At 46.5% G+C, this 23,805-nt stretch overlaps 2 protein-coding genes across 5 annotated transcripts; both read left to right on the forward strand.

The window, feature by feature from the left end:
• The first annotated feature begins 516 nt into the window (after window positions 1-516).
• LOC119132527 (CLK4-associating serine/arginine rich protein) lies at window positions 517-8,246 on the forward strand. 3 transcript variants are annotated; one of them, XM_037267883.1, is made up of 21 exons: window positions 517-614; window positions 1,220-1,359; window positions 1,539-1,636; window positions 1,775-1,876; window positions 2,034-2,113; window positions 2,261-2,345; window positions 2,426-2,562; window positions 2,693-2,789; window positions 3,336-3,414; window positions 3,491-3,564; window positions 3,807-3,848; window positions 3,929-4,126; window positions 4,723-4,992; window positions 5,050-5,229; window positions 5,712-5,751; window positions 6,647-6,707; window positions 6,779-6,837; window positions 6,920-6,966; window positions 7,059-7,147; window positions 7,341-7,365; window positions 7,756-8,246. In XM_037267883.1, the coding sequence occupies exons 2-21, from the start codon at window positions 1,261-1,263 to the stop codon at window positions 7,820-7,822; spliced, it is 1,929 nt and encodes a 642-aa protein (XP_037123778.1). In that variant the 5' UTR covers window positions 517-614; window positions 1,220-1,260; the 3' UTR covers window positions 7,823-8,246. The 3 variants fall into 3 exon arrangements, 2 of the variants coding, with proteins under 2 accessions (XP_037123778.1, XP_037123779.1); XM_037267884.1 differs by lacking the exons at window positions 7,341-7,365; window positions 7,756-8,246 and adding an exon at window positions 7,243-7,294 and having other exon boundaries at window positions 7,059-7,202; XR_005099894.1 differs by lacking the exons at window positions 7,341-7,365; window positions 7,756-8,246 and having other exon boundaries at window positions 5,712-5,755; window positions 7,059-7,076.
• Window positions 8,247-8,815: 569 nt separating this feature from the next.
• Window positions 8,816-17,991, forward strand: znf296 (zinc finger protein 296). 2 transcript variants are annotated; one of them, XM_037267120.1, is made up of 4 exons: window positions 8,816-9,087; window positions 11,658-12,044; window positions 15,065-15,765; window positions 15,841-17,991. In XM_037267120.1, the coding sequence occupies exons 1-4, from the start codon at window positions 9,036-9,038 to the stop codon at window positions 16,645-16,647; spliced, it is 1,947 nt and encodes a 648-aa protein (XP_037123015.1). In that variant the 5' UTR covers window positions 8,816-9,035; the 3' UTR covers window positions 16,648-17,991. The 2 variants fall into 2 exon arrangements, with proteins under 2 accessions (XP_037123015.1, XP_037123014.1); XM_037267119.1 differs by having other exon boundaries at window positions 15,065-17,991.
• The last annotated feature ends 5,814 nt before the right edge of the window (window positions 17,992-23,805 follow it).

The following is a 23,805-nucleotide window of genomic DNA, read 5'->3' on the forward strand; positions in this document are numbered from 1 at the left end:
AAAGCATAAACTCAGTGACAGTGTGTGAAAGGAAAGGCCATTTGTGACAACAGGGATGCAGAAAAGACAGTTAATGGCCAAGTGGATGTGACAAACGTGAACTTTGGCCCGTGCAAACAGCAGCCGGCCGGTAAGGCTTCCTGTAACCGCCCTGCTCACGAGGAAATGGAGGAAACAGAGTGCACGCTGTACACCTGCTGTGTGCCCCAGGATGTCATATATGACAACACGTATGCATGCAGGAGAGAAGCTTCAACTTTCAAGTCATAAAATGCAACTTCAAATTCAAGTCACTTATTTATCCTTAAAAATGAAAACCACGGTGTTTTGAAATCAAATTCAATAAAAATGATCATTTTGAAAACAAATGGTTGTTTTCTCTTTAAAGTGGTGTTGAAGTTTTTTTTTGTCTTTAGTTTTTTACATTCATTCAGGCAGAATCATTATAACGTGAACATATATGCAGTAACGCTCCCGTCCAGCAGGGGGTCTATTGCCTCCCCCCGTCGTTAAATACAACGAAGTAAAAAGACAGCGCGGAAGAAGGCGTGTACAGTGGCCTCTCTGGCTCAGCGAATTATAACCCAGTTTTCTAGTTGTTGCCCGTAAAACAGGTAAGGCCTTCCTATTTTAAAAGTCATTCATTTATGTTTATGTAGCATTTCGTTTCGCCTGTACAGTTATTTTCTTGTGTGCTGTGGTGCAGTTAGCCTTGAATAGCTAAGCTAAGCTAAACTAGCTTTTCAGTGAAGAGGCCCCTGCGACTTTACGCACTGTCGGTCAAATCGCTGCGGCTCCTGACAAACTCCTGTGTGCATTCTAAAACATTTTTTCCTTTTCTATTTGTCTCAAAATGCGATAAATAATAATGCGAGACTAAGGTGAGCATTTAAATACTGCAGTTTAGCTACGATCAGATTCCACATACAGTATATTCAAATATGCGTGTCCATTCTTGTACAAGAAGTAAAAGTGACTATTTACTAGATTACAGACGAAAATTACAATCAACTCTAAATAACCCTACCTGACATTTATTTGCAAACTTGAGCACAATATTGACAGGTTTAATGGGGAAAGGTAATTCCATTAGCTTCTTATTTATGACCCCCCCCCTACTCCCCTTCTTCCTTTTGCTGGTGCATAATGCAAATGACAGGCATTCCCAACAACAAAACAAATCTAGTAACTCTCTGTGCTTTTCCTTCCCCCACGGCAGCAACCGTGCCACGCCGCGCCCCCACCCCCAGCGGCGCCGTCATGTGGCAGGAGGCCCGCAAGCACGAGCGCAAGCTCCGTGGCATGATGGTCGACTACAAGCGACGTGGCGAGCGCCGCCGGGAATACTACGAGAAGATCGTAAGTTGTCTTGCAGACAATGTTCACAACTCTAATCGTAAGCGACAATATCGCTTTGCTTGCGTGATGAAGAACGCTGCGTTGACCTGGGATGACTCGTTTAGCTTTGTAAGAGTTTAAACCTTGGGAGCAAAGTTGGCGCACACTTTCCACATCTGCTCGTTTTTGTCTCCTTTTAGAAAAAGGATCCGGCCCAGTTCCTTCAGGTTCATGGACGAGCCTACAAGATCCACCTGGATCCTGCTGTGGCTCTGGCTGCAGAATCTCCCATCAACATGTAAGAAGGCAAAAAAAAACAACACATAAGTGATCTTAAAAAGTGGCACAATCTGTTAAACAAAAATATTATTTTCATAGCTGGTGAGATTTGCAGCACTAACCCTAAAGCTGGACTTTTTTTTTTTTTGTCTTAAAGGATGCCATGGCAAGGTGACGCCAGTAACATGATTGATCGTTTTGACGTCCGAGCTCATCTCGACTACGTCCCCACCTACACACCTCCGCTCATCACCACACCGTCAGTTTTTCCTCATTCGTGTTAAACTTTTTTTTTTTCCCTTGGCGACACCGACGTGAATATTTGTATTTTTTTAACTGCATGAGTCCTACACATGAACTATTTCAGTTCTCTTTGCACGCACATTGATTGTGTTTTATCACTTCCATCTTTGCAGAAGCGCAGAGCAGGAGATGGAGGAGAGGAAATGCAATTACGAGCGCTACCGAGGCTTGGTGCAGAACGACTTTGCCAACAGTCAGTCACATATTCTCTGACATCCGGCACAGTAGCAAATGATAGTTGTCTCGTTGCATCAAGCTCCTGATGACGAGTTTTAATATTTCAGTAACATCCACTTTGGAGGCTGCAATGTTGTGCTTAAACTCCGGTGTCCTCCCGCAGTCTCTGAGGAGCAGTGTTTGTACCAGATTTATGTGGACGAACTCTATGGTGGCCTACAGAAGCCAAACGAGGATGAGAAGAAAAAGTATGTTCGTTCGATAGCCTTTTTCTTACCCTATTGCGTGTCTGCACTTGTTTCTGACATTGTCCATTTTCGGGAGGCAGGCTGGCGGAGAAAAAAGTTGCCATTGGTTACACATACGAGGACAGCACTGTGACAGAACCGGACCCCGCCTCGGACAAAGATGAAGACAATTCGGAGAACAGTGAATCGGAAGAAGACGAGGTCATCCCAGATATTGGTGAGCTGTAACATAAACGTAGATTCAGTCGTTCCTTTTTATGTGATGATACTTTTGGCTCCTGGGTAAATAGACCTGTCGAGGAGCTTTGGAATGAACTGAATTGTCGTGTGCATTTGCGTTTGGGCAGATGTGGAGGTCGACATTGACGAGCTGAACCACGAGCAGGAGCTGGATCTCAACAAAGCGGCCACTCCCTATGGAATGGCTGAAGGAGACTTTGTCAGGTACCCAAAAAACAAATCTATTCCTCCTTTAGAGTGTCTCAGCTCACTCGTGCATAGCTGTTCTGTATTTCCCATTAATGGCAGCAGAGGGCGCTGTTATCCACCATTTAAGCAGAGGTTTTCTTCCTGTTGGTTGTTTATGTAAGTTATCAGTTATGTAGGACACCCGTGAGGCATTTGTGACAATGCAGCGCAGTCAAAATGTGAATATTTTGTAGACTTGGATTCAATACAAACTATCAATGACCTTTTTTTACCTGTTAAATATATTTTGTGTCAAGCCATATGGCCATAATCCCACGCTAAACTTATTTTCTTATATTTAAGACATCACAAAGTAACCGCCGACAATTTGCCCGCATCAGCACCGACTCGTTTTCGCACTCCGCCATGTTAATGGTAACGATGGAATATTTTTCTGGTCCGACGCGGCTCGAGGCATTCGGTGGGGTTTGTCGTTGCGTGTTTATTTTTGAGCAGCCGTGAAAATGTCATTAAAAAGCTGTTTGGCTTGATTTAAATGTGCGTCTTAATTGTGCCCGTCAGGATGTTGAGGAAGGACAAAGAGGAGGTGGAGGCCATCAAGCATGCCAAAGCACTGGAGGCGGAGAAAGCCATGTACTCTGTAAGGACAAATCGCTTTTTCTGAAGATGTGCGTGCGCATGTTTTCGACTTTATGCGACATGTTTGCTAATCTAAGGGCCGCCGTTCTCGCCGACAAAGAAGAGAGTTCAGAGAGAAAAGACTGAAAGGACGACAAATCAGCCCGCCAAGGTAAATCCGTGAGCTATGCAAAATGGAACGAGTTCATTTTGGACAGTTCTTTTTTTCTTTTATATCGTCTGTTTTTCTTTTATTATAGTCTATTATTTATTTTTTGGGGTCATTAAAGAGAAACAGTATTTTGATTCTTCTACAAGTCACAGCAACAATGTTTGAATTATATTTAAAAAGCATTACATAAAAACACAGCAAGCCAGCATGTGTAAATTTATTTCTTCTTGCGCTGTCTTCAGCTATGCCAGAAGAGACAGTCCAACGTATGATCCTTACAAACGGTAAGCTCGCCCTTCCGTGTTTTTTTTTTTTACTTGTTTTCTCAACTTGATTGTCACAATGATTTCTTTGGATTTTTCAGGCCAGACTCAGAATCCAGCTCTGAGTCACGCTCACGCTCCCGGACCCCCGGTCCGGAGAAGATAACCTTCATCACCAGCTTTGGAGGCAGCGACGACGAGGCTGCGGCGGCGGCAGCGGCGGCGGCAGCCGTGGCGCAAGTCGCCGTCTCCCACAGCTCCTTCGTGCAGCACCCCGCAGGTCATAGCAGGGCCTCCCGGTCGGTAACTTTCCCTCCTCCTGGCTTTTTATCGGTTAGTCTGTTGACATGATCACTGGCAAGGGGTGATTCCTCTTATTTGGTGCTATTGTTTTTGTAAGTTTATTGGAGGTGAGGTTCATTCATCTTCAAAGACATTGCTATACATGTCGTGCCAAGAGATTAAGGCGATGTTTTTTCACCGCTGCGGGTATTTTTAGAAAGGTATATTTTCCTAGCTTTGTCCACAGGGAAACACATTTGTTGCCTTTCATATCCATTTAGTCCGCTAATATGCGATCTTGGGCCTTTTGTTCATAATGTACGCTATGCACGTTCAAATGCTGATGATGGAGTCTTTATTTAAGCCGACATTTGCATATGGCCCAAAGACGCAAACATACAGAAAAATGTTTTTTGTGATTTGATGCGTGTCTGTGTGAACATGGCCTGAGCGATTTGACTTGTCAAAAGCTGCATGTCAGACTACAAGCAATAAATCACTTCGGTCAATCAGCGGAAACGCGTCGTCAATTGTCAAATCCAGCAGTGGGAAACAATTAGGCCAGGCGCTGGATCGTTGTCGTTACAAAAACTTTGCGTCTGTTTTTCTTCAGGAGACGAAGATCCTCATCCAGTCGTTCCCCTTCATACTCCTCCTCCGCTTCTTCATCGCGCTCCTCCTCTTCGTCCTCCCGTTCACGCCACCGATCACGGAGAAGGGATGACCGGCGCTCTCGGACCAACTCCCGCTTGAGACGACATTCTCGGTCGCACTCGCGTGACCGGGGAGGGTCCCGGAGGAGGCGCGAGCGGACTCGCTCCAGATCGCGACCCAGAGAACGCTCTCGGGAGAGGAGACAATATTCTTCGAGGAGACGGACAAGGTAAAGGTCATTCATTTTGGAACTATGCGGCCTGCGACCTAACTTTTGGCTTTTCAGATCCCGCTCCAGCTCACGGCAAGGGGGTTCCTCTCGGCGAAGCGGCCGCACCGGTTACCGGCGGGGCGAGAGCAGCAGCGGCAGTCCCTCGCCGTCCCCCGGCCGCCCCAACCACAGCCCCTCCCCAGACAACAGAGGACCCCCTGTTTCTGCTAACACCGTTACCGACAAACTCAGAAAGTAAGTCCACGTCGTCTTCCTCTTTGCTCTTGAATTCCATTCCTATGACCGCGAGGTAACTGAACGTCATCTATCACGAATGCGGTAGTCGAGTCGTAGTGAGAGCGCAAACATAAAACAATCAAATGGAAAATAGTGAGTCCGCCCGGTGTTAACCTCGTGTACCATCTTGTGCCATGTGACGACGTATTCTTACATTACTCGGTGACCACCAAAATGTTATGTAGCCTCTAGCGATGCGACATGATATCCGGATTAAAAAAAAAAAAAAAATTGTACCCATGTATAATGCGCACCCCAGATTTTAGGACAATAAATTAGTTAGTTTGCGCATTATACATGGCAAAAAACGGTAATTTAATATAGACTATGAAAACATCTTTATTTTGTCTACTTGGTCGAAATTGCAAACCGTCGCGCGTTCCCGTCGGACGTCCGCCGTTTGCCCTAACTTGTCCACGCTTCCTTTGTCGTCCCTGCAGGCCTGAAACAAGCGGTGGTAAAAAGACGGGAGCTGCCAAAGTCAGTAAGAATTTGATGTGGCCGAGCTTTCTCGCTAAAGCCTACTACACCTCCCTCATCCCTGACAGGCTGACACGGCCGCCGCGGGTCCACCACCCCTTGAAAATAATCTCACTTGTGTTTTTAACCGTATACACATGCCTCCATCTTACAAGGGTTGGCAAAAAAGTGGACTGGACTCCATGACCGTAGTTTGCATTTTGTTGTTAATATTGACTTTTTTTAAGATTTGGATGGATGGTTTCTTTCCTGCTCAAACACAAGTGATGATGTCTGTGATGGGTGTGGGCAAAACGTCTGGGCTTGTTTCAACAAATGAACATATTTCAATGTCCTGTGAGATCATGGAGAGAGATAGTGGTTGACTGTCAATCATTGTGGACATTTTTTTTTTTTTATGTGAGCTGTCCTCGTCCTCCTTTCTGCTGCTGCTTGTTCATGTTTTCCTGGCAAAGGATCATCGTAGTTTTGCATACACGCCAGGCCTCTCTCTCTTAGTCAAGAATTGCGCTCGCCCTCCCGCGTTTGACTCGCCTGCGGTGTTGTGACCTGCCGTTTTTCTTGCCTGGCCAGGTTTGAACAGCCCACTGCTGGGTGTGTCGGCGGCAAAGCGCCACTGGCTCTTTAGTGAACTCGCTGGACCTGAACTTGCTCTTGCTTCACGTAGCGTCCCTCGACTACTCCCTCGGCTGTCCTCGCGCATTAATGTCTCACTCCCCCCCCCCTCCTTTTTTTTTTTTTGTCTATTCCTAATTTGCCGGACACGTGCGGCAAAAGGTTCCAAAAATCATAAAGCACTTCTTGCTTCACCTGTTGCCCACTTTGACTCCTCCAAAGTTGAAATTGTGTTGACGGCGCTGTTGTCAAGTTGCTAATACAACCGTGTTGCCCACAGTCCAAGCTGACGCCACAGGAGAAGCTCAAGCTCCGCATGCAGAAGGCCCTCAACAGGCAGTGTGAGTACACCAACAAGCTGAAGCTGTCTTTTTCGAAGTGATATTTGCTCAATGGTTCCCCCTTCCTGCAGCCAAGGCGGATAAGAAAGCGGCTCAGGTGAAAATCCAGCAACAGGAGCACAGACGACAGGTGCGTGTTTCTTATGCGTCAACAAAAAAAAAAAAAGTCCCGTCCGCCATTTCCTCACATTGCCCCGTGATTGTCCCAACAGGAGCGAGAGGGAGAACTACGAGCCATGGCACGCAAGATACGCATGAAGTAAGGCCGTGCGTGTGTGTGTATACACGTAGGTGGACCGTTTGGTATTTGAGTGTGTTGCAATGGTCTGACCTCGAGGCTTCTGTGTTTAGGGAGCGTGAGCGGCGCGAGAAAGAGTGGGACGAATGGGAGCGACAATACGGACGCCAGAGCAGCAACTCGCCCTCTCCTTCCAAACATGGTAAGGCTGCGAGGGTCAGCAGCCTCGCCGCAGCAAACATTTACCAGACTCGGACAATAGAGCCGCTTTCTTAAAAAAAAAAAGTTCTCGTAACTAGATCGGCCCAACTGTGAGCAGATGTTTAAAAAGTGATGGAAGTAGCATTTGGTTCTTTTGAGTTCTGATGGCGCCGCTGTGTGCTCTTGTCCCTTAGGTCGGGATTCCAGCTCATCCAGAAGGTATGTGAGGATTCCTCTTCACATCTTTGTCCTGGTCACCATTATTTATGCCTTATTAATAGTCCTCTCTTAACTTGAATCCATTTTATTTATAGAGCACTTAAAAAAAACATCTGAGACCAAAACAGAGCTTTAATGAATCATAACATTTCAATAATACTAAATAATGAAATACTATTTTGTTTTTTTTGGGAGGGGGGGGCTAAAAAAACAAAACTAGTTGGTGACTTAGAAACACTCCTGCAGCATCTCGAGACCAAATTAGGGCTGAAACAGTTTACAGAATAACTCCATGAGAGAGAAGAACAATAATAAATTCAACTTTGATGTCCAAAGTACTGATTGATTTCTGTAAAAAAAATGTTTCTTCCCCTCTCCTTGTATTCTTAGGAGATATCGGTCCCACTCACGCTCACGTTCCCGCTCCCGTTCCAAAAGTCCGTACAGCAGATACTGACCTGAAATATTGGAGGATCTCCTTGAACAATAAAGCAGAACATAAGCCAGGGTCACTCATGTTGACGCAAACACCTCAAACATGTATGTATGTAATATGTTGTAACACGGGTTTATGTCTGAATTATGACCTTGTGGCTTTTACACCACATTTCTCATATTTGGTTGGAAAATATGTTGCAGGTTATTAAACTGGTTTGCATTTCTTCTTAAAGCCCTGCCTGCTCCTCAACACTCATATTTCAGAGCGACTCAAACACACATTGAGCGCCTTTGACGTCTTCCTCCCTGAATATTTTGGATGTCATTTCTGTTCCAAATCACGCCGATTACATCAAATGTCTCACTCGCTCTTTTTTTTTTAATAAAAGCGATAATCCCTGCTCTGTCATGTCCCAATAAAAGTGTTCATGAAACAAAATAAAGATTTATTTTGGTATTTATTGTCTCTCAAAGTTGCATAGACTTATCTCATTTTTGGTGGGAGGCGTCACGTACAAATGAAAGCATCTTTCCCTTAAAAAAAAAATCCTCCAAAGCTTTCTGTATATAAATCTGTCTTTGTAACTCAATTTTTTTCAATCATTGATGTCAAGTCAGCTGCAATTTTATTCTGTAATGCTGGTATTTTGCTGCTTCAAAATATGAACGCCATTATTTTAGTGCTGTGCCGAAAAGCAGAAGTGAATAGTCTCGTGGGGGGGGACACCTGTGGAACTGAAAAGTGGTTTCTCTGGAAAATAAAACCAAACGCCCCCCCCCCCCCCATCAGGTTTTTAAACTTATTAAAATCCTGCCTCGGTTTACTAATTCATTTTGTATTTCAACGAGCATTTACTGGACATGTGACATTACGTCGCGTCGTAAACCGAGGAGCCACTTTCAAGCGAGACACGTGTTTGTCCTGTGGGGTCGTAGGTTGGTGGCGGTGTGGGCGTGGTTTGCTGGCCCCGGCCACGCCCCCTTGTTGCCCTCCGCTCGCCGGCTGCGTGAAGGAAAAGGAAGACGCGTGAACTTGAACGCAGCCTTGTCAGTCCAGTCCACGCAGGGGAGGAGACGGCGAGCAAGCACACGCAGGCCAGTCCATCTTATCACACAGCGAGCACCTGGACCGAACCGGCTTGTGTTTTTCCTCCCTTTTTTCTCAGTGTTTGCTTGATATTGTAGTTTTTTTTGTGTGTGTGTGAGGGGGGTAGCGCGGAGGCATCGACGCGATGTCCAGACGCAAACTTGGTAGCAGACCGCAGCACCTGAGTGCAATTCACGGTAAGAACGAACGAAGCATGGAAATGGGTCTGTGGGACTGGCAAGTGTGGCCGGCCTCGTTTGCTTGTCGTGATGGAGTGCTTCGTGAAATGTAACTATGTATGTATGATGCGTTTCGTCCGTGACACTTTGTTGACATCACATAAGGAACCGCGAATGCTTGTACTGTTTCGAGTCAATATTTCAACACGACGTTCTCCACTTTTTTAAAACTAACAGTAAAAAATCCTGATAAGTTTTGGCTACTTATTTTGGCTAAAAAAAACCACATTTTTTCATTCAAATATATTTTATCTGGCTTGTTTGTATTTCAAAACAACCAGAAAATGTATGTGTTTTTAAAGTAAACCTTTTTTTATTTTCTTTTTTCAAAAGTAACCACGACACAGTGCGTGCGTAGGTTGTATGACCACAGTCCTTCGTTGACTTGCGTGCGCGCGTGCGCGTTCCCGCGTCCGCGTGTGTGTGGCCGCGCCTTGCAAGTCTGCACAAACAGCCGCAGCTCAGAAACAGGAAAGGTGACATTTTTGAGGAACAACTGGCGAGATGCGGCCCCACACTGTACTGTCTGTACCTGTCCTGATTCTATTCTATTACAGTGCAGGCAACAAGGTGTGCCGGTGTCCGGTGTTGAGCAACAGGCCAATTTCCTTCGTAGAAAAGGCCGCTTAGGCCCATACTAACGTCATAATATATACCACATGGACATTTGAGACTTAAATATATATATATTTTAATGTGCTTGAGTTGCAAGCCGGTCTAAATGAAGCCACGGAGCACTACATTGAGCTAACTATATATTTTTTAATTGTAAAAAAAGGACATTACTATGACTAAACTCTTAGTGGCAGCCATTGGTAGACGTCCATAAAACTCAAAATTCAAATGTGAGATCGCACTACAAAATGCCCCAAAAAAAAAAAAAATTACTTAGCCCACTGTAGTTTTGAATGCACTTTTGGACTGTATGTCCTCCAACTGATATTTACCTTTTATTAACCCTTTTTGTTTTTAAGAATTAATGTTTGTCTGACTGCTTCTTCGTGGCACTCTTTTGGCCTGGTTTCAAAGTTCTTGCTTCTCGCTCTAACCACATGTGTCAGGTATGAGGTCACATGTCACATTTGTGAGCTTCAAACACACACACACACACACATAGGCCTGGCCGCTCTTATCTTACTCCTTCGGTCATTTTTTTCTCCCCCTTTTATTGCATTCCGTTTCCTGTTGAGAAACGCTCTGCGGTTTGAGTCTAGGGGTGTGAATACAGTGGATTTTAAAAGTCTACACATCCCTTTTCAAATGCCATATTTTGTAATACTAAAAAATGTACAACTCGTACAACTCGATTGGGAGGGGAAATAACTCAATCTTTCCAAGAGAGGAAACAAAACAATAAACAACTGAGATGTTTGCAAAAGTGAGCACACCCCCCTGTAACTGGGGATGTGGCTCCGTTCAGAATCAACCAATCAGGTTGCTACCTCCGAGAACGTCAGAACTTCATATCAGGTTCATCAGAGACAGGTGCGTGAAGTTTGGATGTGATTGGTCATTTCTGAACACTTTTTTTTTCAGTTGAGTTGCGCAGGCGATGCCCTCATTAATGTTGAAAAAAAGTTCTGAATAGATTTACCTCATTTTTTATATCATTCAAACTCCATGGGGTGTGTCGACTTTTTATACCCACTGTCTAACTTGAAATCACACTTGTGGGCTGAAAATATTTTCAGGGGACTTTCTCTGAGGTTTTATTTGTTTTTTTTTTTTAACATCAAAGGTACAAATGCTCATTACAGCCACAAAAAAAAGCAGATTTTTCAAAAAGCTTCTCCACCGTTGCACTGGAGGATGTCATACGTCATTTGAGGTGAATGAGGTGATGCCCCCCCCCCCCCCTCCCGTGTCTGTGGGTTTTGTGAGCGAGCCGATCAGTTCTGGGTCACTTGAAGGAAGTGGTCAGTGGCCTGTGAGCAGTTTGACCTCATTGTGACGCTCCTTTTGACTGACACAAGCACTTGCAATCAGCCGCAATGCTTTAACGTCTGATACCTGCCACCGGCTTCTTTTTCCTTATACTTGTTTCACTGACGTATTTAAAATCTACCGTGACATCAGTTTTGAATGCTACTGTAATCATGGGATAAATATGTTTATTTTTGACTCAGCCCTGACCAATTAGGATTATTTTTAGCCCGATTCTAATAGTTGGCAGAATAAAATTCAGATTTTGCAGGTGTATTGTTGTGTCCAGTTAGCGTGCATAAAATCTTTTTCAATATAATAAACAATCAATTAAATAAAACCATTTACTTAAAATATTCTAATACTTTTAAAATGTCATTTCATATCCCTCTACTTCTTTTCAGGTTTAATAAAATATATCTCACATATATGAACATTTTACATCTTAAATATAAAATATGTATTTGCACATTCAATTACTATCTTAAAATATCTTATTTCAATCTATGTACTTACAATTAATGGCTTAATATATTCTGACATTAAAATATAGAAAAAAATGTTTATTTATAAGAACTTTATGAATGTATTTCCGTGTTTCTTAGAATCTCCTGACACAGCGGACGGAGGTGCCCTCCTGCCACAGGACCACCTCCCGACCCCGCACATCCTGACACCCGACGGTGGCGGCGACCTCTTGACCTGCGGCCAGTGCAGCCGGGCCTTCCCCCTGGCGCACATCCTGGCCTTCATCCAGCACAAGCAGGGCGGCTGTCTTCCCCGAAACCAAGTTTTGGATGCCCGCGCTGCGCCCCGCTCGCCTGCCCACCGAGCCCTGCAGCATCATTGCGCCTCCAACGGGACCCTAACGGCTGCCGTCGCAGCGCTGGGGCAGGGCTTCATCGAGCTCAGGAGGGAGGAGGCGGAGGCCAGGGAGCGAGCCTGGGGGACGGAGCTTGGGTTGAAGGTGAAGGTGGAGCCCGGCAAAGCAGGTGAGGACTTTTAAGAAAGGAAAAAGGCAGGTTGCTAATTAGCCAGGCTGTTTTTTCTTTTTCTTCATTTGTTTACACCCCCAACCCCCTTCCTCACCCCTCCGTATGAGTCCAGCTCATTAGCTAGCCGTTGCCATTAGCAGGCCTTGGTGAGTTAGTGATGCAAAAGCTAATCGCGCAGAAAGCAGTGGCGTCAGGAGGTTTTCTCGGGGTCCCCCAGGAGGCCTCCTGCCACTACACCGAGCACCTGAGCTCTAGAGCTCCGTGCCCCCCCACCCCCTTCCCATACTCTCCACCAATCCCCTGCCTGCTTGTCTCGGAGGTGACCAGGTAAACATGTTCTGATTCCCGAGGTAATACAACACATGCTGTCACGCTCGGAACATAAAAGACGCTCGTATGTAGGGAGGAGAAAAATAATCACATTGCAATTTTTTTTCCCCCTCAAAAATCAACCAATGCCCGTAATCACTTTGAAGTGATGATGCCAAAATCCTGCGTGTTGTTTTTTTTGTGGAAGTTTTTGCATTTGTTGTTTTACCGGTCTGATTGGAAAGAACAACGATATGAATCTCAAGCAGGTTTGAGAATTGGTTTCCGAGCTAAGCCTAATTAAAGGGACATTTATTCAAAGAAGTTGTTCCGCAGTACTGTAATTAGAACGTCTGTTGATGGATAGAATGAAGCAGGCCAGCGCCTTGAGGAAGGAATGACAATGTTGGGCATTTTCGGAAAATGATGGTTTCTCTCGGGCAACAAACGGACGCGGCATCTCGAAGCAGGTACACGAGCAGCCCTCGCGCACATGTCGAAACCTCCGATGTCGTGTGCACACACACGTTAGCAGTTCCTTCCTTTGTGCAACGTTTGGGGAGGGGGGAGGGGGGTCATCTGCCTGCACCATTTCCGTCCATCGACAAAACTCAAATTGAAGTTGAACTGTCTTTTATATTAGCGTAAGCCGGTCGCTTAATATTAAAATATTCATGTACAGTTTTATTGCTTGTTTGTAAAAAAAAATAAAATAATAATAATCTTATATTAATTTGCAGTCGCAATTTTTTTTTTTTTAATCGTTTAAGGAAAAAAAAAGAAAAGCTCTTTGCCAAGAAATGATCTCATCAGTACAACAATAACACCTCCATAATAATTGACGGCCATTTTTGGGCCTGCGAGTTTTTGTTTTGGAAAGCGTTTGGTGGCGAGCTGTTTTGAGTGAAAGCGAGAGAGCGGTTATCCCGCAAGCAGACACGGCCCTCCTTTTCTTTTTTCTGACGCGCACGTGTGTGTGGTGGTGGGGTTAGAGTGGAGATGGATTACTGAAGAGCCTTGTGCATCTGTCTCGTTCCTTTTTATTTATTCTCCTTGTTTGTTTTGTTTTTTTTATTCATCTCCACCGCCACCCTCCTCCTCCTGCGTCTTCAGCACACTTTTCCTTCTCCCCTCTTTCAATTTCTCGCCTCCCCTCTCCGTCTCGACCTCCCCGGGGAGAAGAGATTCTGCCTGCTGCTCGTTAGTGCTCCCAGCCAATCTGCATTTTTAATTAGTAGTTATTGCTTCTGCTTAATATTCAAGTGCTACCCCGGGCCAAATGGGAATCCTTACACACGAGGAAAAAAAAAACGAGAGAGAAAGTGGAGGGGAAAAGAGAGAGAGCGGCTGGGTATTGTGTTTCACTGCGGGACCGCAAGACAAAAGCCACCATGGAGCCCCCCCCCCCTCACTGCTGCCCCCTCAGGGATAGATTTGGGGGCGGAGGGCTTGGAGGATGGGTCTCAAGTACAATCCAAAGGGGTGACATATTTTCACGGTGTCCTCCCCTCCCTTGCACTACTTTATAATCTTTTTATCTCATTTTCTTTTTTATCTCCCGAGCCCTGACCTACCTATCTCTCTTTTCCTGCTCTCACCCTATTTTTTCTTTCTTTTTCATCCCAACTTTTGCTGGCTCTCTTCCTCAGGCTAGGTTAAAGGACATGAACAGGCAGAAAAGAGGAGAGGAAGAAATAGGGGAAACAGTTGCTCTCTTTTTTCATCTCTCGCCTCCTCCCCTCCAGTAAAATACAGACGGATTTGACTTGAGGAAACATGAAAGAGGCTTATAGCAGTCGGCTTTGAACCGCTCGGAAAGAAAGAAAAAGGGAAAAATAGAACACTTTCTCCCTCCCCTCCGCAATTTGGAGATCGTCTCTCCAGTGTTGATTAATGCAGAAAAAGGCCTCATTTGTCAAGCGGGCTGAGTCAGTGGCTCATTTGCATAAGGCATTCGTTTTCCACGTTCTGCTAATTAGCAATTTGCAGCTTAATTGGAAAGTGGCTTCTCGCTTAGGAGACAAAGCTATCCGACGTATAAAAATATCCGCGAGATGTAACCCCGCCGACGCGCCTCCGCGCTGGAAAAACGCCGCTCTACCTCGGCGGCCTCTCGTTGACGTCGAGGGCGGATGCGCTCGTCGTGTGTCGTTTTGCTGACACGCCATTTGGGATCAGAACCAAGTAGCGCCATCCTCTCCATTTTATGATAGATACCGTAATTTTCGGACTATAAGTCGCACCGGAGTATAAGTCGCACCAGCCATAAAATGCCCAAAAAAGTGAAAAAAACCCATATATATATGTATATAAATCGCTCCTGAGTATAAGTCGCCCCCCCACCCAAACTATGAAAAAAAACCGCGACTTATAGTCCGAAAATTACGGTAACTACATTTCCCATCATCCCCTAAAAATAACCCCCCATTGTGGTGAAATGTTTTTGCTCACTGTTAGCTTGTGATCGATGTTTTCCATTGATGTTAGCATGAAGCTAACCTGATTATTTTAATTGCTTGGCTCATTTGCATGAGACAGGACCGCCCCCTCAAAGACTCATTTCATCCGGGCTCGATCCTTTGGGTATTTTGACAAAAGTGTGTCTCCGATATGTTGAGACACCTGGGAACTTTTTTCTTGCCCCAGGTCAATCGGGATCGGCTCCACCGTGACCCTTGTCCTTACGACCGCTCTGTTTTGTTTTCCAGGGTCCGAGGAGCCGTCCTACTTCACCTGCCAGCAGTGCGAGGGTGTGTTACCCTCCGCCTGGGCCCTGCTGCAGCACGCCCAGCACGCGCACTCCCTCAGCATTTACCAGGAGGAGGAGGACGACGAGGACATCCGAGCCAGTCTGAAGGAGAACAAACCCGCGGCGGCCACGCTGGACCCTCGCCACCTCAGTCAAGCCCTCGCCTCCGCCTTCCAGCCCACCCTGCGCCTGGCTCGCCCCCGCCAGACTCCCGCCGCCGTGCCCCCCAACAACCTGCAGGCTCTGAACTTCTCCGAGCTGCTGCGGGGTCTTGCTGAGGGCACCAACAACATTAGCAACAACAACAACCCTTCTGTCAGCTCGCCGGGAGGCCTGGCGTTGTCCCCGTCCTCCTCCCCGCCGGCGGCGTCCCCCTTCCCTCAAACGGGAGTCCTCCAAGCCGACTTCCACTGCGAGCTGTGCGACCGCAGTTTTCAGACGCCGCGCGCCCTCTCCGCCCACCGCCGGACTCACGCGTGCCAGAGGCCGTACCACTGCGGCGTGTGCGGCCAGGCCTTCGCCCAGAGCGGGCATCTGGCTCGCCACATCAGGAGCCACCACCGGCAGGCAGCGGGGAGCGGCTATGAATCAGCGGATGCGTTGGCGATGGAGACCACCAGGGGAAGGTTCCAAATGCAGGCGGGGAAGGCCACCATGGACGTGAGAGCGCAGGGTCCCTCTGAGTCGGACCTGACGGTGCCCAAGCTCCCCGCCGTGATGCTCCTCCCCTCGCAGGTCAGACCCTCAGACAGAGAGCTGCTGAGACTCTACCAGAGCCAGAGAGACGGCGGCGAGGAGGAGGCCGAGGCGCAGGGGGACCCCCGGCGCGCCTCACCTTGCGCCAGCCCCTCCGAGGGCTCCCTGGAAAGCGGCGAGACCGGCGGCAGCGGCGAGAGCGGCATAGCCAGCGGCAACTGCACGCCCAAGCGGCCCGAGATGAGCGAGCGGCCCGAGATCATTGACTTCAGCTCGGCTAAAGTCAGCGAGGCGGTGCAGGAGTGGCAACGGGAGAACGAGCGGAGGAGCACCGGCGGAGGGAGCGCCGGCGCCCCGTCCGTCCCGGCCGTCAAGAAGAAGAAGGACGAGGCCTGCGAGTACTGCGGAAAGCAGTTTCGCAACAGCAGCAACCTGACGGTGCACCGCCGCAGCCACACGGGCGAGCGGCCGTACCGCTGCGGCCTGTGTAGCTACGCCTGCGCCCAGAGCTCCAAGCTCACGCGGCACATGAAGACGCACGGTGCCCAAGGAGCCAAAGCGCCTTTCCTGTGCCAACTTTGCGCCGTGCCTTTCACGGTCTACGCCACCCTGGAGAAGCACCTGAAGAAGGTGCACGGCCTCAGTCACGCCAGCGTGGGCGCCTACGCCCAGGCCAGCGCCGCGGACACGTTGGCCGCCATGAAGGCCGAAGAGGCGCCGGAGGTCGTGAAGATGGAGGAGGAGGAAGCCAGTCTGGATCAGGTAGCCAATACGGACAGGGAAGAACATCGCCAGGAGGAGAGCACGGGAAGTCCAGCTCCCGTGGCTTTGACTCCAGCTCCCTGAGTGCCTGCCCAGCAAACTCAACGTGACTGAACAGGCCCCTACCATCAAAAAGGAACCCACACAAAACTGGAGTAGAAAAGTAGCAGAACCGAAGCAATTGTATGCAAAAAGAAAAAAAGAAAAGCTCCGGGCTGAGAAAGTGCCTCTTTGTGTGACCTCAGAACAAAACGGTGACATTCAACAGGGACATTTGCAGAGCTGCAGAACAGGAAGTGAGCTACCACAGTCCACGCCAACACAGGAAACCAAGTTGCAGGTGATGCAAAGGCGCCATTTTATCGCTCTTCCGTGTGACCCACCGGACAGGCGACCATCACATCATCCAGATGAATGAATGAATGACGCGAACATATCCACGGATATGTGTGCAGATTTTCTTTTAAAGACTCAGCAAATAACTTCTGCTGTCTGCAGTGCGTCCTTGCTGGTCTCAAACGTCGCGTTTACTGCCCTCCCGGCGAGGTTGCGCTCCTGACTTCTTGCGACAAATTCGAATAGACCTTCTGGTGTGAGCTTTTTTTTTTTTCAGGATTACTTTCTATGCAGCAAAACTGAAATTCTTTTCCCCCTGTTTAGTACCTTTCTGTCCTCGTCGTTTACATTTATCAAATGCCCAGCTGTTAGGAGCCTGTGCATGTTTTGCAGCTGTTATTATTTCCTGGTTCTGAGTGTTTGTGTGTTTTAAAATAATTTGTAATTTATGAACGTTGCACCTTGGTGCTTGTGGAAGTGAGAGTGGAGAAGGGCACTTGAATGAGCGAGCACTTGTTTTTCACTATGTGTGTGGGTGTGCGTGCAACGACTTGAATTGTGTCCCACGCGTCCTTTTGGATCATTGTGTCGAGAAGAACTCAAGCAAACCTTGTCTGCATACACGTGCGACTGAGCGTGTGTGAGAAACTGCGTGTGCAAGAGATAGTGTGGGAGTGTGCGTGCGTGAAAGGAAACTGCGTGGTTCGTGTGTGACTGAATGAGTGGGCTAAGAAACTCTCCGAGAGAGTGCGCGAGTGTCAGAGAATTGAGACAAACTGCGTGAGAGCGTGAAAGTTTGTGCGCGTGCGCGTTAGCGTGTACCTGTGACAGTCAGAATTGCGCATGCGCGCATTTGTGACCACTGTGTATCCATTATCAGGGACAGCAAAACAAACTGTGTGTAAAAGCAGTGTAACTGTTCAGGGATCATATTTTGTACATAGATTGACAATCTTGCTGTTTTTTTGTTCTTCTTAACTGCCTGTCGCTGTTACATGCCTCCCCAAACGTCTCCTGCTGATTGTCTCCCTTTAGACTCAGTACTTGCTTGTCCGACACTGTTTTGAAACCTCAATAAAAAGCTGAGGTGTATTTTTGCATTGTGAGGTCTATTCTTATCTCGCTTGTGTTTTAGTTATTTACACGAGAAGTGGTCCACTATTTTACACTAGGTGCAAGCGATCCCGTCGAGCATCTTCGGTCAATCCAACTGAACCAGGAAGTCGTCTGATAAATGTCCCCCCCCCACACACACAATGGTACAGTCCTATCAATTTCCGCTTATCCTACGTGAACAAGCAATTAATGTGGTCGCCTAGAAAACTTTGTTTCTTAATTGTTTGAAGAATTTATTTTGGATGTTTACTATTTCAGGTACTATACAACTATTTTCCTACCACTGGATCCAATATGGTACGTTAAAGCCTTTTGAAGTCATCGTTTTGTCAACCAGGAATTAGCCTGCTAGCAAATGGTTAAATACGGCTCTCCATTTTTTTTTTTTTTTTTGTTCAGTTATGTTTTAACTTCTATAGGAATATTTTTTTCTAGATTTGTATTTTAGTAACAGTGAAACCTCACTGATAAAAACATTGCAGTCCCATCGTTTTATCCTCTGCGAACCAGGAAGTAGTCTGATCCCTAAAAATGCGAAACATAAATTGTGTTTTTAACTTCTGTTTGAACAAATTAATTGTTTGTTTTTTTCCTATTTGAATCACTATATAGCTATTTTCCAGAAACCAAAAATGTTACATCCAAGCCCTTTTAAAGTCACGCTTGTAAACCTGAAAGTAGAACGCTACCCTACCGAGGCATAAACAAAGACAAAATCGGCCCCTCCACAAAATCTCTTTTTCTGCTCTTGTTGACTGTCTTTGTTCTACTCAGCGTCGTTCTCGGTTACATTTTTTTTTTCTTTTTTGGGCTTGCAGTTTGGGACTTGCAAGAAAGCTTTTGAAAGTATTTTTAAAGCGCCTGCTCTCGCCGTAGTGTTTTCTCAGTCAGCGCGGGCTGTTTTCCTTGGAGGAACCCAGTCAACGCCGACTTATTAATTTTTAATGCAAGCGTTTGGGTTAGGGACCCTCGCTCCTTGTTTACATCCTTGTGATGTTCCTGCCTTTGTGTCGAGACGTTGTCATGCATTTTTAGTGGCCTGTGTGTGTGCGCGTGCGTGTGTGTGTGTCCTCCTGCAGGTAGCGAGATGGCTGCTGCTGATGGGATACGGGCGGCTCAAAATTCTCAGGATGGAAAATTGAGGAGGGGGGGGGGGGGGTGCCAGGGCAGTTTGGTTATTGTTTGCGGGCATGTTGGGAGGCAGATCAGGGTGAATGGGGAGTGTCAAGGGGTTGGGATAATTGCTGACTCTATTTTAAGGACATAAAAACCTCTGCACCAGCATCTCGGGCCCAAACCCCACCCGGCCCCTCCTCCTGATGAAAATGAAGTTCTATGATCCCTCTAGCTCATTAACAGCAGGTCTTTTAATGAGCTTTCAACAAGGTGGGGGGCTGGGCATATGAGGACGAGCAGGATTGAGGTTGGGAGGGGGGGGGGGGGGGGTTATTGCACCAGATGTACACACGCCCACTCGTACCAATTACCATTGTGTTATGGAGAATAAAGTGGAAATGAAGACAGAGGCCTCTGACTTCCATGAGTCAGTTTTTCCGTTTTTGCTCCACAGAGACAGAAAATAAGGAGGAGTGGCGACGTCCAGGTGACAGGTAACATCCTCCACGTCTCCCTCCGGTAAACTCTGCCCTCCCTGCCCCGGAGGCGCCGCCATTTGGCACTTGCACCAGCCCAATTATGTAAGGTAAGGCGATACGGGCGAAAACCTGCAGCCTGTTCGGCCTGATATGTTTTCCAGTAAAATGCCCTAACTGCCCTTTGTCTTTCTTCGCAGCACACACCTCTCTGCAATCGCCGGCCAATCACGAGGCGAAGGCGAAAGGTGTGTTTTCTGACCAGTTGCCTGACTTCAACTCAAGTGAGGTGAACTTTGACTTCTTAGAGCCACACACACACCCAGTACGATAATCATACCACATATTTCGACAGCCTTTAAAATGCGCGGTCGAACCGGGAGGTTGGAGGTAGCATTTTGTTGCATAATGTTTTTATTATTATAATTTTCTTTTTTTTTAACAATCCAAAGTTGGTTCACAATGATGCAACTTTGTGGTTCGGTTAAAATTTTAAAACCAGCTGTTTTAAGGAAGGGATCTTGTAGATAAATAAGGCAACGTGAATATCCATGAAAGAACCTTCTCAGTGTGAAACAGTGCGCTATTATACAGCCCTCAGCAAAAAAAGAAAAAAAAATGATGTAATCGTACCTCCTGGAGGATGATCATTTAAATGTGGAATTTTGGAGAGAAAAACAATTTCAAATACCACCCTTCTGGCCTTAAGAAAAAAAGCATAAAAGAAAAATCATTTAGTCTGTTTTTTTTTTTTCAAGAAGAGGAAAAAGATGGAAACCACTCAGCTCTGCACATTAGAAAATGCTGAGTTGTCCTTGTTACTTGCTTGGTCGCTGTAGATTTTGAGCAGATTGGGTTAGTTTTACCGCTAATGACCCGTGTCCCTTTTAGGCCAGGCCCTTAAATATTTCACTGAATTTTTATTATTTCTGAAACGGCAATATTAAGAGTATGTTGAAAACAATATGGAGTCATGAACAACAAAACAAAAACACGCCAACAGTTTTTTATGGCATCGGCAAGCGACGTGATCAGCTTGAAAAATGATGTCATGACCTAACATTCTTTCAATTGGTGGAATTAATATTAGCTACTTTGTGCTAAATAAAGATGAAATGAATACAGTTTGTTGACCTTACAGTAGCACACAACATGCGCTGGTGTCTTGTGGCCTCTTAAAATGGCACCACAAACACCCCATGCAAAACAAAAATGGGAGCTAGAGGCAAGCCTTGGGGTACTCCACCATTCATAATTTCAGCTGCAAATCCAAGATAGCAATGACATGTGAAAAGTGGTCACAAAGAAGCACTGTTTGACTCACAATGCACTATTCAAAGGCACAGTGTCATGCAGTAGCACCCATAAAGCCGTCAAGTACGCTAACCTGTCCAGCGCTGAAAAGTGAAGTGATCACAGCTGCCTCATGGCAAGTCAGTCACACACACACACACACACATGTGCACTTTTCTGGCACGAGTGGTGGAGCTCTGTAATTCCGATTAAATTTAAGATGATTAGCGGTAAAACTTGCACAACAAAGGGAATGCGTGAGCTGTATGTTTACTTTCCTGCGGGCCTGGCTCGTGGCCATAAGAGGCTCTCACTTATGCATGAGGAGATTGTGCTTTATCATAGAAAAAGCCAATTAACTGGGAGTTTTAATTACTTTTCTCTTGCACTGTGTGGAGTCTCCAATCATCTCTGCAGGCCCCTTGTTCTGTTTACCCACCGCACATTAAAGTTAAGAGTGGCGGTGGCGTAAGGGGGGGGGGGGGGGGGGGGGGTCAGAGTGATATCATCAACGCAAGAGAAAGGATGCGTTGGGGAGCCATCGGACCGACCGCAGGAATCTCTCGCAGCTCTTTATGTTCTCCCTGTTGCACCCCCCGGGTGACCGCAGAGTGAAACCTGAACGCTGGAATTACACCCGCTTGCCCTCACCTTCTCAGTGAGAGTGAGGTGAGAAACGACACGGGCAGCCATTCATCAATGCCGAGCGCTTCTTCAACACAAGCGGGGGGGGGGGGAGGTTGTTATGGCGGGGGTTAAATATCACCAGTTTGGCCTGTTACGAGTTGGAGGGGAGATTTCAAGGCTGATTTGACGGATATCCTAAAGTGAATGATTGTGTCCATTACTATCTCAGTTTTTTTGCTAGTTGTTTTCTCTAAATGTACAGTTATGAAAATTTACTTCTCGTCAAATTAGGCAAAAATGTAAAAAAAACCAGGTTCTGACCACCCCTTTAATACACACACACACACACACACAAAACAGTTTGACGCGAAGAATACCAGCACAGACACACATTACTGGCTCGTTGGAATTAGCATTTATTTTGTAACTTGTATATATGGTGAGAGATTCAGACAAACAACGCAGACTCGACAACATTTTGCAAAGTAAAGTCGGAGTACTTTGTCCTCCTCGATAACTCACATGGCTGCACCTGGTGACCCACCTTGACACTTGCGCTCACACAGACACTCCTTTACATTCAGGTCAGTCATTTTTTTTTTTTTACATGCCCTACCCAGACCGGAAGAAAAATGCCAGAAAACTGGATCCGAAAATACGCCCCGGGCAGGCCAATACCTCCCCCCGCCCCTACACTCGCACGCTCACCTACGTGAACGGTCATATACACACACACACACACGTAGAGGTCAGAGGTTTGTCCCAGATAACGTGCACCATGAGGTCAGAAGGTGGTAGTTTGATCCTGTGACGAGAGAGCATATTTTTCATGCGTTGCATTCTGTTCCACATACGTTGGCTGTCGTGTCTACAAAACAGCAGCCAGATGCCCCGCCCCCTGCCGACCTTGGCAGACCTCTAAAAGGTTCAACTATTTGTTTGTTTACATTTATTTGTGTGTAGCATGATTATGATGTCACGGATTGGTGTCACAAAAGATATAAATCCTAATTTCCGCTGCTAGCACACTTTCCTAGCGCCACCTCACTGACTCCTGGAAAGATTCCTCTTGGGCAGGAACTGTCAGATGCTCGGCGCATTTTAACTAGGCACAAAAATTTGCCACTATATTCCAGTCATTTTTCCTGGGTGTGACCGAAGCTAATTAGCGTCTCTTGAACTATTTGGGCTGATACGCCCGTGAGTGATGCGGCATAAAACGGGCCGGGACAAAGCCGGTTAACCAGCGCTGAGAGCGAGCGGGGCCCGAAGGCTCCTGGTGTCGGGGTCGTGGGATCAGAGCGGGTCACGGAGGTGTGGGAGTGTCTGCTCAGCCCTCTGACCTTTGTCACCGAAGCCTTCCTATAATCGGGGGGCCTCAAAGAGCATACGGACACAATGGAGAGCCCGTGAATGGATTTAAATGGTGACCATTAGGCGGATCCGTGTCGCTATTCTTCTTGTTTGTTTCGTCCCGGTCAGTCTCACGTTTGCGGTGTAATCAGGCGTGTGATGGAGAGACAGCGCAGCGGGGCCACGGGCTCTCGGAGATGGATATCCAACTCGAGATCATGAATAGCATCCATATAAGGGGGGAGGAGGGCAAAGGTGATGGTAATTGGACGTCCACTTCAAACTGGATGAAGAGCAAGCGTTTTATAGTGAGGCCTTTCTGATTTGTTCGGACAAAACTAGTGATGACATCGTCCGGCAACTAGATAATGAGTGAAGTTTGGCAACAAGTTATCTGCATTTTCTTTCTATTCTTGAAAGGAGATCCCAGTAACAATATCTTTGTGCCATAAGCGATGGTTGTCTATCTGACCATAACATTAGGAACACCTGAACCTGTTGTCTTATGTGCTTGTAGTGGGAGGTCCGAATTGAGCTTGTTTATTCAAAGGTTCGATATTTACATACTTGTCTCATTCATGGTTTTACCACCGCCATCATTGACAGCAAGGTTCATGGTAAGTGTAGTTGGACAATACTCCCATCTAGTGGCTGGTAGTGGAAACGGACAGCCTGCTTTCCTAATCTCAAAATACAATTCACAAAAGAAAAAGAGAAAAAACCAATACTGCAAATGTTACAGAAATTGTAAATAAGGATTTAAAAAAAAAAAAAAAAAGGCAAAGAAAGTTTGTCAGTTCAGGTACTAGAATTTTTTGAGTTGATGTCAACTTTTGAGTATACATTTGTTTCAGGCTAAAATGACGAGAATAAATGAAAGAGGCTCCTGGCACCGTGTCATCACCGACTCCAGCTCTCCATCGCC

The sequence above is a fragment of the Syngnathus acus genome, chromosome 13 (assembly GCF_901709675.1).
Source record: "Syngnathus acus chromosome 13, fSynAcu1.2, whole genome shotgun sequence".
Lineage (NCBI taxonomy): Eukaryota > Metazoa > Chordata > Actinopteri > Syngnathiformes > Syngnathidae > Syngnathus > Syngnathus acus.

Bases quoted from the DNA above. Each gene is read 5' to 3' on its own strand.
- LOC119132527 (XM_037267883.1), top strand. From the start codon at position 1,261: ATGTGGCAGGAGGCCCGCAAGCACGAGCGCAAGCTCCGTGGCATGATG. The intron at 1,637-1,774 runs GTAAGAAGGCAA...TTTGTCTTAAAG, and splicing joins GCAGAATCTCCCATCAACAT to GATGCCATGGCAAGGTGACG. The intron at 3,849-3,928 runs GTAAGCTCGCCC...TGGATTTTTCAG, and splicing joins ACGTATGATCCTTACAAACG to GCCAGACTCAGAATCCAGCT.
- znf296 (XM_037267119.1), top strand. From the start codon at position 9,036: ATGTCCAGACGCAAACTTGGTAGCAGACCGCAGCACCTGAGTGCAATT. The intron at 9,088-11,657 runs GTAAGAACGAAC...CGTGTTTCTTAG, and splicing joins GCACCTGAGTGCAATTCACG to AATCTCCTGACACAGCGGAC. The intron at 12,045-15,064 runs GTGAGGACTTTT...TTTGTTTTCCAG, and splicing joins GGTGGAGCCCGGCAAAGCAG to GGTCCGAGGAGCCGTCCTAC.